We start from the raw sequence: 14,275 nt of genomic DNA on the forward strand, positions 1-14,275 counted from the left end.
TAAGAGTGTGGGTACTGCCCTTAGCAACCTTCTACTGGTTCAAGAACAAATCATTAAAACAATACTCTCAAAGACAGGCTATTATTCAAAATAGATTTTTTTTAGTTTTATATCATGTAATTATGTTATAATGTTATTCCCTCATCAAAATTAATTTCAGTTGAATTCCAAAATACTTTATTGATCCCAAAGGAAAATTAAATGTTGCTGTAACTCAAATTAATTCAATATTCTTCAAAGAGTTATTGTAAAAAGCTCCTGCAGCAGTCTATATTACAGCAAATTTGTAGAAGCCTCTGACTGAAGACACTCTGTTTTCCTTGGAGAGTCTAGTTTTCAGGGTTGTCTGTAATTTTCTTGACTTCATGTATAATCCTTTTTTGCGTCATTGTCTCAAGAAATAAAACATACCTGAAGTGTTGCTTTGACTCATACATTTTTGAGAAGTCCTTGAATCTCCCATGGCAGCTGTTCGGCTTGCCTAAACTCAACTACTCTTATAATGCGCTGCTTATTTACCCAAAGTCTCTCTATGGAGCTGGAATCTTCAGCCAAACTCCTTTCCCTTTGAGCTCCTTCAGACTAACAACAGCAGCAATTGACAAAGCCTAGAGGTTGTTCTTCAGCAACCTCTAGGCTAGTGATTGAATTTCATATTGGCTACAAAGTTTTGCTTTTCACACCTATTCTCAGTTGTCCTTTTAATTTGCACATAAACACACCTTCCTCTTCTCTCATGCCTTCAGCTTCAGTTCCTCTTAATGTCCTTGTGCACCATTTGGTTAAGCTAGAGCTTGTGGACACTCTGACCAATTCAGTTCTTAGTCTGTCATCCACTTTTTGGGGATTTTGTTTGGTTTTACTAAGTGACTTTTACTGTTTTGAAAAGGACTCAGTGTCTCTCAACGAGAGGCGTGTTAATGACTGTAATCTCCTTGTTGTAGGATATGTGTAAATATACGTATTTAGTGATTTCATTAATTTTGTCATTTGAACTGAAACATCTGAGAGCCTTCCCTGTGGAATTACAAGCACTTCTATCATTAAAGCACATTAAGGGGATTTGGGGATTTTCAAATTTCCCTCTTTATGTCACTCTTCATTTTCACTGACAGGATGAAGCGAGGTCTTCTCCTCCACCTTTCAGGGCTGCACCTGTCCAGGCCCAGAATATTCAAACCAGAGACAAAGAGCTCAGTCAGCGGCCTGCAGCCCGGCTACTGCAGCCCAGTTCCAGTGTACCCCTTCCTGGTCCCACTCGCCTGCTTCAAGAATGCTTCCACAAGTCACTAAAGTCCTTCCCTACGTCCCAGCAGCCCTTCTCAACATCTGCCCAGCATACATGTGCTGCTACAAAACATCATACATCTCTCAGTACACTCCAACATACCTGCCAGAGCACCCCTCACCTCTCTGGCTCAGAACAATACACCCATTCACACTTCACTCAGCATACTGGCCACTTCAACCGGCTCACTTCAGGACACCAAACATGTCCGGGCTTCCTGCACCATCGGGACTCCTCCATATTTGTTCAACCAGAGGCAGCAGTAAAACTTTCTTCGCGGTCAAGCTCATATGAAAAGTCATCTGTTTTTTCAAAGTCTGCCTCCTCCTCTAAAGAAGCATCTCCAATGCCATCACCTCATCCATCACCGCGTCCTTCGCCGTGTCCTTCCCCATGTCCCTCTCACATGATACCTGCCTCTCTATCATGTAGTCCAGACCGGCCATGCTCACCTGCCCTCACCCACAAAATCATTGTTACAGACATGAACCGGCTGTCTGCAGACTCCAGACAACAGCAAAGAGGTATGTCACCAGTGTTAGGATGAGTGCATTTGCTCAACTCAATTCAGTCTATTTATATAATAGCAGGTAACAATAAATGTTGTTTTGAACGAGTAAATAACCAAATCAAAATGCATAAAGATAGATTTAAATTTGATTAAAAATAACTTGGTTCTATCATAGTTATAACATAATGCTGTCAAACTTTGCATTATTTAGCAGTCAGTCTTTAATGGTAAATAGTCTTATATCTAGAGAATCTTAGATGATTGTATTTAGTGGTTAACTTTGCAGCAGTCCCTCATACAGAGTAAGCATGTTGTTGTGCTTCCAGCAATGAAGGACTGAAGGACTAAATACAAGCTGGTATGATAAACGGATTTGACAATGTTGGTTAACTCTAGTCCCAGTAGCAGGAGGAGTTTTAAGAAGGAAACTCTGTGATGTCTTGGAAGTGCCTGCAACTGCAGTCAGTTTGGAATGAAAAAGACATATATGTGCTGTTTCATGGATTCAGTACCTATACTGAATGAATAAAATTGATCCTGGTTTGTTCAGTTTCTACAGAAGAAACCTTGAAACTATGCAGATTCCCTAAGATTTCAGGATAAAAGCTGATGCTCATTCCAGATCTGAGAGACACAGCTTCACCGAGTCATGTCAGCTGAAAGCTGCTGAAACCAGAAGACTCCCCAACTTTCCACAGTTGAGCTATGTTAGCCATGCACAGCTCCTGCTCAACAAATGCTCCATTTGTTCATAGGCCCTGAGCTGAGAAGGAGATTCTTGGCACAGCTGTGATCACTGCCAGCCTCTAACAGGAAACAAGCCCCTGATCCAGTGCTCCAGCTGTTCTAGTACCGCAGGTGAAGCTGCAGCTCTCTGATGCTATTTATCATTGTTGAAACCTCCAGGCTAGCCTGATCACAACCCCTCTGTAAGTTGGTTACAAATCAGAGCTAAGAATACGCCTGTACAGTTCCCCAACCAGCGCTGCAGCTCTACTGTGGAATTAAGCCACCCACCTTCTCACATGTCCTGGCCACTCCTGACACAGACATCACCAGTTTAATCTTTCAAGTGTAACTAACCACCCTCTGAAAGCATAGCCCTGCCCCTAGCAGATTTGAAAAAGTGGACAGAGACAACAGACATGGCCGACTGTGTGATGAGCAGAGGAAGTGAGTGGGACTGTGATCAGGACGAAAGAAGCACTGTTGTCAACTTATCCACATTGTGGTTATTTATAGCGATTTTCCGGACTCCTTTAGTGACATTTTTTCAAAACAGCTAGTGATAAATTTAGTCACGCTTTTTCTGTGTTGTTGGAGAAAACACTTTGCAGTCTGTAGCCTGTCTGTCCTAAGCAAGCAGTGAGAGTAGCCACTAGCTGCCAGTGGTTTGTCCTGCTCCCTCAGCTTTCCAGCCAGTCTCAGAGAGTCATCTGTTTAACACCATACCTTCACCAATTCCACTCCGAGTTGACATTGCTTTGTAAAGCTGAGTAATGCTATCAATCAGTGCTTGCCAGTCACCATGGCAACACTTGCTACTCCAACTCCTGACTCACCACCAGGCAGGTGAGATGGAAAGAGAGGGAGTGCTGTGCTTTTATGCCCAAAGTGACGAAGTCGTACCAAGCTGTGCTGTTGCAACCAATGGGAAAATTGGGAAAATTAAGAACCATTTGACCATAGACTTCTTGACTGTGAGACAGCTGTAGGCAAAATAATGTCAAACTGAAAGAATTTCACAAAAAGGTTGAAATCTGCACAGAAACATAAAGACAGAACTCCAACTGACATATTTAGACAGCAAAAACAAGTTGATTTGAGGGTGAGATTCATTTTAAGTTCCTCTTGCCATCTGAATTCTGTTCACTCTGTGGTATCGAGGCAGTAATAATAGCTTAGGATTGTCATGATTGATGATGGTTGATTAATGGAGGACCCAAATGCAGAACAAAGGAGAAGTGAAGTAGATGATGAAGAAGTATTTAGTGAAAAAATTATGGAAAATAAACTTACAAAATATTTCACAGAAAGCCAGGACTAAATGCAAAACATAATCCAAGGAAAAACAAACTGAAAACCATAAGGACACACAAGGAGTACAGAGAATAAATGGAGAAGAAACAGCAGAGACCAGCAAGGAAAGACTGAAAGAGAGGAGCTTAAGTACTGGGAGCAGGGGCGCCGTATAGGGGGGAAAGGTTATGACAATTCTAAGGGCCCCTGACAGACTGGGGTCCCTCCACAATTTATTTATTTATTTTTTGTTCATAGAAATAAATAAAAAATTGGGGCACTGTCAATTACAAAATTAATCATATTGTATTTTCAAAGATTGTTTTTAAGCAGTAAAAATTGTTCCCACTGTTGTTCATATGAATTGTAAGTATTGAAAAAACAGACGAGGAATTTGCAGAGTGTTAAATAATTTTGGCTAATTCAGATTTAACACCAAAACATGCTGTATGTCCTTCACACAGCAACGCCAGAAATATGGAACAAATAAAACATCTTATTACCATAGAATAATCTAAAGTAAAGTCACTGTTCAGTATGAATGATAATCAATTTTATTTACAAAGCCTTATATATCTTCAATTGAAATCTCAAAGGGCTCATTCACACACTGAAGATGGCTAACTACTGGATGGTAACTACAGCTGCTCTGTCATCAGCCTTTACGACCAACACTAGCAGTCGGTGGGTGAAGCGTCTTGCCCAGGATCACAAACAACGAGGGCAGGCAGACCAGAATATTTAGCAATAGCTATGCATGGTTAGCATAAGCCACCTTGGAAATATGGGACATCATCTTACCTCTGGTTTGCACCAGTGGCACATGACTGGCAGGCGGCCAAACTCAGTGAAAGTCCATCTTACAGCAGAGATGAAGAGGCTGGCAGCCAGCGTTGATTGCCGGTGGCAATCCTGGGGAACCTATAATTCCAAGGTTTCTTCTGCAGAATTCTACATAAACCAAAAGTGATGTAAAGAGAACGACTGGTGTCTCAGTCCTGTGTTTTAATCCCCCCATGATCAGAGTTTCTTTGATGAAACTTCTTTTCTTTTTGTTGAGTAGGTTAATAAAGATTATTTTTTAAACAATGTTATTCAAGCCTCCTGTATTCATGGCTAGAGGTTCAACACAACAATCTGCATGTATTGATGCTGGATTTTCTTCATTTGTTGCCATGGAAGTCTTTGGAAAACTTATTGATCTACATGGCTGAGCCAACATTTTTGGTATTTTGAGTGTGTAATTAAACATGTGGTCCAGGCATAGAATGTGTTGGTACTCAATAACTAAGTCTGTGTGATCCGCTTTAACATATACATCATCAGTACTTGGCCACACTGTTAATTAACTGATAAAGTTAAATAACTGCTGCTTTAATCAGTTGTATTTAGAAAGGTATTGACTTTAAAAATTGGCTAAATTAAACTGCCAAATTGTCAAACCATGAAATTATTTGCTAGTTTAAAGTTTATGATTTAGATCATAGAAATGAGACTGAAAAAAAACTGTGGTGCATAACATGAAAGACCAATCCAGTCCAGACATACTCTATGTAAAACAGTGAAAAACCACAGGACCATTATACTTAAAATGCAGTGTTGATCTTCATGAGAGCCAAGGTTTCAATACTGCAGTTTCATTTGATTTCTAAATTAGACATGCACTTTTTCTGTTATTGATGTGACAGAGTTGAGAGAAAAAGCTACAGCTTGAACATTCTCACTGAACCGAGAAAGAAAAACCTTATTTGAACATCTGTAGACATTGACATTTTTTGATAATACAAGTTCATAAAAGGTGTACTATCTGATCCTTCCTCCTCCAGGTGCCCTGTCTCAGTTGTCAGACAGTGGTCAGACTCTGAGTGAAGACAGCGGTGTAGATATAGGAGAGACCGGCGGTCTAACTAAGGATGGCAGCCCAAGACCAACCAAGAATAAGCAGGGCCATCTGGAACTCCAAGGGGCCCACACGCCTCCTACAGGGGCCACAAGACAAGTAAGGCTGTCATCAATCAAGTTTATTTGTATAGCATATTTCAGCAAGTAGGCAGTTAAAAATACTTCACATCATAAAAATACAAAAAATACTAAGTTATACAGCACAAATAATTGTCAAGTGGCTTTGCTTTGTTACACATCAAATGTTGATTAATGTTTCATTTATAATGTTTGAAAAGCAACTCTAAACAGGTGGAGTTTTTAGTCTTGATTTAAAATAACTCAGTGTTTCAGCTGTTTTACAAAAGTGTGTCCTCAATTTGTGGTGCTTAGAAGCTGAATGCTGTTTCTCCATGTTTGGTTCTGGTTGTGGAGATGCAGAGCAGAACCGAGGTAGAAGAGTAGATTTAATAAAATATTTCTGCTGTGTTAACTGTGAAATAATGTTTTGGGATAGTAGCTGTTTGGCTAAGTGAGTCAATGGATAAAGTACTTTCAAAGATAATAGCGAAATAATCAGACAGTGTGACATCAGTTACAGAGACATTGGAATTATTCAGACCCTTACTGATAACCAGGTCCAGTGTGTGTCCTTGAGTGTGTTGCTTGTTTAAACATGCTGAACTAGACCAAAATTATCGAGTATACCACACAGCTTTTATGCCTCTTTGTCTTCGGGTTTGTCAACATGAATGTTGAAATCTCCCACAATTATTAAACAGTCATAATCAGTGCATATAAGAGAGAAAAGTTCATTAAAGTAAATAAAGAAATTTCCCACATATTTTGGGGTTTTGTGTAGAGTTAGTGTCAGGGTTCGTTTATTACCTTTTACCTCAATTCCTTGATATTTAAGAGTCAAAATGCCCTAAAAAGACATTCTTACAGTTTAGCAAATCCTGATATGTTGTAGCAACCCCTCCTCCTCTGTTACATTTTCTATTCTCACTTAAAAAATTGTAATTACAGGGCGCTGATTCAGTTAATACAGGTGATTCAGTATTGTCAGGAACAAATAGATTTGCACAAGTTAAATAAAGAAAAGGATATTAGATCAATATTTCTTAAATCATACTTCAGTCAGATGCTATTAGTTTAGTTTTATTACAGGAAATGATCTAACTGTCTGTGTATTCTGCTTATTATAAGGGAAGTGTGAGGGGAAAATAACAATGCAGAAAAATCTCATCACACAAACCATTTTAGAAATCAAAGGAAAGGAAATAATAATAATAATAATAATAATAATAATAATAATAATAATAATAATAATAATGGAAAAGAAAGGAAAAAGCAGAAGACTTTGGCAAAAGAATACATTTAGAGAATGTGATTTGTAAAATTTTACTATCACTAACATTTAACTAACTTCAAATCAAAATTCAGTAGAGAACATGTGAATTTGCAGCATTCTCCAACTAAAAGAAAACCTAAATGTTGACTCAAAAAGCTGATGGATAGAAATGGAAAGTCAGCTCCTCACTATCACTGGACAACTGATTAGTTCAGACTATTGAAAAACTGTCTTTTTAGGCTGTGGCTCACAGTTATGGAAAAAAGAAAGTTTTTATGAAAGTCCATCTCTTTATTCTACAGCTTGTAGAAGCACCAATACTAGCAGTAGTTGTTAATAATTATCTTCGGCATGAAGGTGATGAATCTGAGGTTTGGTTTTAGACTGCTACTTTCAGCATTTCTGTTTATTGTAAAGTTTCTTTTAGTGATCCGGACAGATACTGTCCTCTTTCGTACTGCCGGGGGGGCAGACGCAGGTGCAAAGACAATGTCTGGCACCCAATCCTAAACCTCAGAAATGATTGGACGGTGCTCTGAGGAATCAGAGTCAGGTGGTCTTATTTTTGGAACACAAAAATGAGAAGTGATTTTATCCGAGAAACATGCTTTTTGGGAACTCAGGAAAGAAGTCCCAGCAAAACGTGACGAGCCAATTTCTCACTAACGTTGAGAATCATCTGTTCAGGTGACAAAATTTCTGATGAGCTGTCCTGGACTTGATAAGATGAGGCCTTTGATAAAGAGTCTTGGTTCCCAGTAGACGCTGAAGGATTGTTGGGGGGTGTGGAGTCATCCTGGCCTTGATGATGTTCCTAATCCTCAAAGCGTTTCTGTTTTCATGGACCCAGGCTCAACATTAACCCTTTCATGCATGAATTATGATCCTTTGTGTCAGAATTTCTTTTTTTTAAATTTATTTCTTAAGGCATAAAAAAGGTAGGAAATTTTTTTTGTAAAAATATATATATATATTTTTTTGTGATCAATTGTAATTTTGTCCAAATACAAAGTTGTTATTTGAAAAATACATCAGTAGTATTGTTCCTTAGGGGTAATCTGATGTCACAATATTTTTTTTACTTGCAAGAGTCGTCTACAGTAGAAGGAGGGACCGGGTCGGTTCTCATGCCTTTTTGTCTGTCGGCCATATTGTATTTAACAAAAATAATTTCTTGCATTTGCAGCTGATGGCCAGTAGTTGATGGTATATTTTATGATGCATTAGTGTCCACTTCAGTGGTCTGTGTGCATTTATAACATAAAAATCCACAGGAAGCACAAGAAAATGGCTTTTAGATAGCTGTCCACTGTAGTGACCACTATGCATGAAAGGGTTAAAATCCAATTTTGCTTTTCTCCCCTGGACCACCATTTTTCTTGTGAAACTCTTTCTATTTACTCAGCATCAAACACATTAATACAGTTTAAGCCTTCATAAACAAAGTCAAAAAGATGAAATGCTATGCTGAATTATACAATATCTACTGTATATGTTATAATGATCACGTATCTCTGCCTGTGGACAGTTCAAACAAATCTGAAATATTCAAAGTAGGATGAACTGCCTCCACTCATTTGAACACACTACTGGCTCCAGATTTTAAATTTCATCAATAAACATCAGTAGGCAGATGATGTCCCACAGAGCATCTCCTGCTTACCTTTTCTTCACCTTGTTTCCCAGCAGACAAGCTCACCTATTTCAGCACTCAACACTGCCTTAGTCAGAGTGGTGAAAAATTCCAACACGTTGGGCATTGCTATAGAGGGAGGAGCGAATACAAGACAACCTTTGCCACGCATTGTGACCATTCAGGTAAGACGGCAAAAGTAATTGGTACTGATTAAGAGTTTAAGCCAGGATTTTGTCTAGCATATTTTGGTTTAATAAGAGATGAACTAAGTTGGGACAATTTAACAGTACAAAATAATCAACATCTCTCTGCTTCAGTAAGCTTTTCTATTATTAGCTGATATTTACACATTTCAGTGCAGTTTATTAATGCAAATCCATTTGGGACCGGGTGTATGATGGAGGATTAAGGTGTGATAACATCCTATGTCCGAACACCTGGCCCTCCAACACTCTCCCGTCTTCAGTCTAGTTAGACTTTTTTTTCTGGGACTGTGTGGACAACCTGTCTACTTTTTTTATCAGTCTCTCTGATTGTCAGGTCACTAAGGTATTTTATCAAGTAGGACCAAGAAATCTAATCAGATGCCTGAATCATATTTGCTGACTAGAAGCTTCTAGCTACATAGCAGATAATTCTTTACACAGTGATTCAAATTACTTACATTTTCTTCCAGCAAATGTAAATGCTGTGACCTATGCACTGGAAAAGCTTCACTTTTCAATGTGATTTTCAAAAAGTCCATGAAGCTCTGACACATGATACTTGACTACACTGTCTTCTATGGCCTCATGGACATGATGGAATTGACTTCAGAATACAGACAAACACTAACTCAGAAATGGAGCAAAATTTAAATGTAATCAACTGAAATGGACATTGAGTAATCACTGGAAATGGGTTGAATCAATTTCCAGGACTTTTGGCAATTTTTTTTTTTTTTTTTTTTAAAGAATTTTTTTTGGCACTGGTTGATTGTAGTCCAACAGGAGAGGAGAAGGGGGGAAAGACATGCAGCAAGTGAAGTCACAGCAGTCAGACCCGGTCGCATCGAGGTTTGTAGCCTCTGTATCCAGGGCGCCCGCTCTAACCTCTCCACCACCCAACACCCCACTTTTGTCTTTTTTAAGTACTTTGTGACTACGTTGCCTATTTCAAGAAAATATTGGCACCGTAACAGTCATCCACATGTCAGTGTGTCTTACTAATTTGTACTTTCTTTCCTTCCTCCACATTGACAGAAAGGAGGCTCAGCTCATAACTGTGGCCAGCTGAAGGTTGGCCAGGTCATCCTAGAAGTCAACGGAATTTCCCTGAGAGGACAGGAACATGAAGAGATCGCCCGAATCATTGCTGAAGCTTTCAAGACCAAAGAGAGGGACCACATCGACTTCCTGGTGGCTGAGCTAGGGTTCTAGAAAAAAGACAGTCGCTCAGTACACTTTAATTGGAAAAGATGTTGTTATGCACCATTGAGAACTCTCAATTAACACCCTCTATTAAACATCCTCAATTCATTTCAGGGTTATGGATACCACAAAGGTGTGTTGGATTTCTGCTTACATCTCTCTATAGAAATTTGTACAAGCTAATTATAGAAAAGGATGTTAGATTAATATTTAATATTTCATAAATAATAACTTAGTCAAATGTTATTAGTTTAGTTTTATAACAGGAAATATTCTAACTGTGTATGTGTTTTGTTTATTATGTCAGTGAGAGGGAAAAATAATATTAAGGCAGAAAAAAAATCTCATCACACAAACCATTTTAAAAATCAAGGGAAAAGAAATAATAATAATGAATGCAATAATGGAGAAGAAAGAAATAGGCAGAAGTGTTGCTACTTCTTAATTTGGCAATACATTTAGAGAATGTGATTTGTAAAATATTACTATCACTAACATTTAATTAACTTCAAATCAAAATTCAGAAGAGAACATGTGAATTTTCAAGATGCAGCATTCTCCAACTAAAAGAAAACTTAAATGTTGACTCAAAAAGCTGATGGATAGAAATGGAAAGTCAGCTCCTCACTATCACTGGACAACTGATTAGTTCAGACTATTGAAAAACTGTTTTTTAGGCCTCCATTTCCAGTTATAGAAAAACAAAAGTTTTCATGAGTTTTCTTTTATTCTACAGCTTGTAGAAGCACCATTAGCAGCAATAGTTGTTCATAATTATCTTGTGCATGATGTTATTAATTTCTGGTGGTAATTTCTGCCTTCGGCGACATCTGGAATCTTTTCTTAATCTAATTTGGTTAACTCAGTGACATCAAGGTGAGCAGATCCTAAGGCTGCAAAACATGCCTTAATCAACTACCTCTAACCTTGAAAGCTAGAATGATACATTGAATTTAGCTTTGAATCAGCATTATGGCCACTTTCCACTCTCATTTGGAGTGACTTGTCATAGATTCACAAGTCTTATGGTTCATTATTAAAGTCTTAAATCCAATTGCCAAATTCATTTTAGACAGGAGGTTTTCTTTTGGCAAACCTTTTGAACGAGTCATATTCAGTCTATCACTTGCCTATATTGCTGCTGTTAACGGTAACATTTAGCATGCTAACTGGGGTCTACAGAGCAGGGGAGGTTAGGGAGGAAAAGTTAGGACAATTCCGATGGCCCCTGACTGACAAAGAGCTCTGCCACAAAATAATTGTTTTTTTATACATTTTTTTTATTTTGGTATTGAAATAGAAAACAATTTGGGGGCCTTGTCAGTAACAAAATTTATATATTTTTCTTAATTCCCAGACCAAAAAACACACATTCATATTTGCACTGACCCCCGCCCGCCACCCCCACCCCGGATCTGTATGAAATGATTTGATCCTGTTTTGCACACTCGATGGTGCAGGTGTTCAGCGTCAGTCAGTAGAAAAGAAAAACGACTGTGGCAGTTACTATGCTGCCAAGAAAATTAATAAAATCAGGTTTTCAAAAAGAGAGAGAAAAAAGTCGAGAGTGTCTATTTGTAACCCAGTTTTTTTCCAACTGAGGTGGGTAGACTGTGACATTATCAACCATTTAGCATAGTTAGCTTAGCTAGAGACCACCACTTTTCCCCTCAATTTCACTTTTATTACATTCATTAATGAAGGACGGAAGAAATTACCAATCTATTCATATACACTGCTCAAAAAAATAAAGGGAACACTTAAACAGGTGTTTAACACTTAAGGTGTTCCCTTTATTTTTTTGAGCAGTATATTTAACTTGCCCCTGTATCTTTCATCGGATTTAACAGATGAGTTAGCGCTCACTGTTGTTAAGTGTTGTTAGAGACACCAAGATAAAACCTTTCTTCTGTCCCAGTGAAAAAGGTGAGCAACACTGGGTTCAGTGACAAGCTAGTTAGCATCATTCCAGGGAATCTATGTGGATTTCTCTTGTCTTTCTGCTGTTTTTACAGTTACACAACAAAAACAACATATTTATTACTGGCAGAAATTCAATCAATCTTTATAAAATGATAATATAAGGCAGTCTCCTGTCCATTAGCACACTTAGCAGTGAATGAATGAGGTTGATTGACAGCGCTAAGACCCTCCTCCTGGTTCTGATTGGTTGTTTTTGTTCGGAACGTTGCATTACTTTAGCTAGCAATAGTAATTCAGGGAGGAGGTGGAAGAGATTGATCTTTTCACATATTATCTGCCTCTTGGCAAACTGTCACGACATAGTGACAGCTTTAATAAAATTGGAAAAAACATTTTTTATTAAAGTTATATAGTGCTGCTTGAACAAAATGGAACAACATAGCATTTTTTGAGAAGTCTGGATTGCTTTGTGTATATTTTACATGTTGCCTGTTGCTGATGGGTAGAGACCTTTCAGTAAGCTAAAACTAACGTAAAAAAACTAAGCAACCTATTTGCACACAGTCTGCGGACTGTTGCATGTGAAAATTAACTAGAAGTAAATATTTAAGTAGGATCAGTTTTGGACCAAAGAAAGCAAGGCAGTTGCGAGCCTTCAAAATTGTGACGCTTTTGATGGGTCAGATGGAGTCAAGAAAATGTAACAGCAGCTGCGCTGGAGGGGCCTAATTAAATTTTCTGTCATGGGGCCCAAGATTCCTGGCTGCGCCCCCGATCATATCAAGATATCAAGATTCAATGCTCTTGAGTCTATGGATATGATAGAAAATGTTAACCTCAATTTTAAAACGGTCATGTCTATACATGCAACCATATGTCCAAGCAAGTTTAGCAGAGAAGAATATAAATTTGCACAAACAGAAATTACAGTCGGGTTCCCTGTTGGAGTGGGTGAACATCCATGCTTTGCATTGCTTGTTCTGCACACTCTGCAGGCTTGGAGCCCTAAATTACTCAATTCTACGGAAAAGCGATGAAGCCACTCTGTATTTATTTACGTTTTTAAAACAATTACCCACATAAACCCAATCATGCAAAAACAGGGATGCAGTCAAGAGCTTACAGACCTTAATGAGCTGCTGCACCGGCTGATTGACAGGAAACTGATAAGACAGAAGTCAGCTGAAAGAGTGGAAGGGATTCTAAAACTCCAAGAACGTAACTTGAGTTTTGAGTGTCTAAAATTTATATTAAATTTAGATTTTTTATTATTATCTTTTGTAATGCTTGATCTGATTTAAAAATGTAAAGTCATTAATTATGACAATATACATTTTACTAATCTAGAAGTGTTTGCAGGTAAACAAAACTGTTTTGTGTGTCATTTGTAGCTATTCCATATTTTTGCAATAGAATCATTCTTTGAATTAGCAGCTATATTGCTGATTCAAATTATAAAAGTATGTAAAGGTGTACAGGTCTACAAGCCAAAAATATATTGAATTTAAAATAGTACACTAAAAACAATTCACAACAGAAATGTTTTTTAAAAGTTAAATCTAGTAAAAGATTCAGACTTTTTAATGCAGGTGACTTATTTGCGTCGCTCGCCACCTGTGGCAAGAATCTAATGACATCCCAGCCAGAATACGTGATATTAGAATATATACTGCTACAGTATATTTTAGGACAAATCTGTTTTTTTTTTTGTGATTATCTTCTTGAAATGCAGTGATGTAGTCCAGCTACAGTCACATTGAGATGATTACTATAAAACATATATTTTAAAATGTTTTTTTGAGTCAAGGAAGATTCTGATTCATATCTGAAGTGTTGGTTTGATGATGTGCCATTTCAATGAAACATATAAACTACACAATAATATATACTACATATAGAGACTGCACATAGATTTATAGAAGTGTATTTACAAAAAATAATAAAACTGTTGGATTATTATTTAACATTTCTGTGCCAGTTATTTCATGTTTCTTCAACATCCCACTGGAGGTATTTGATGCAAATGAAAAATGAAAAATCCTCTTATATTTTTTTTAACTGCATCATAACATTTCAGTTAAGGTGCACTAAGTATATAAGTACACAATAAAGTTTCTAATTAGATCTTATATGTTCCATATTGCATAATTGACAGTGTTTTGACAAATTCAAGCCAGATTGTGGTACTTCATTGCTAACAGCAAAGATTGTCACTTCAAGTTATCCACTCTAAATACACCAGGAAATAGTTTGC

The 14,275-nt window shown here is 37.7% G+C and overlaps 1 protein-coding gene across 2 annotated transcripts in view; it reads left to right on the plus strand.

Moving 5' to 3' along the window:
- The window catches only part of whrnb (whirlin b), a 48,787-nt gene extending 34,802 nt beyond the window's left edge, over positions 1-13,985 (plus strand). Inside the window, exons 9-12 of one of the 2 annotated variants that reach the window (XM_028034880.1) lie at positions 1,116-1,812; positions 5,645-5,817; positions 8,740-8,871; positions 9,931-13,985. In XM_028034880.1, the coding sequence (XP_027890681.1) occupies positions 1,116-1,812; positions 5,645-5,817; positions 8,740-8,871; positions 9,931-10,107 (1,179 nt within the window). In that variant the 3' untranslated portion in view covers positions 10,108-13,985. The remainder of the gene's footprint in view (positions 1-1,115; positions 1,813-5,644; positions 5,818-8,739; positions 8,872-9,930) is intronic. The other variant, XM_028034881.1, reaches the window with a different exon arrangement.
- Positions 13,986-14,275: the final 290 nt, after the last annotated feature.

The sequence above is a fragment of the Xiphophorus couchianus genome, chromosome 12, assembly GCF_001444195.1.
Source record: "Xiphophorus couchianus chromosome 12, X_couchianus-1.0, whole genome shotgun sequence".
In the NCBI taxonomy this organism is placed as follows: domain Eukaryota; kingdom Metazoa; phylum Chordata; class Actinopteri; order Cyprinodontiformes; family Poeciliidae; genus Xiphophorus; species Xiphophorus couchianus.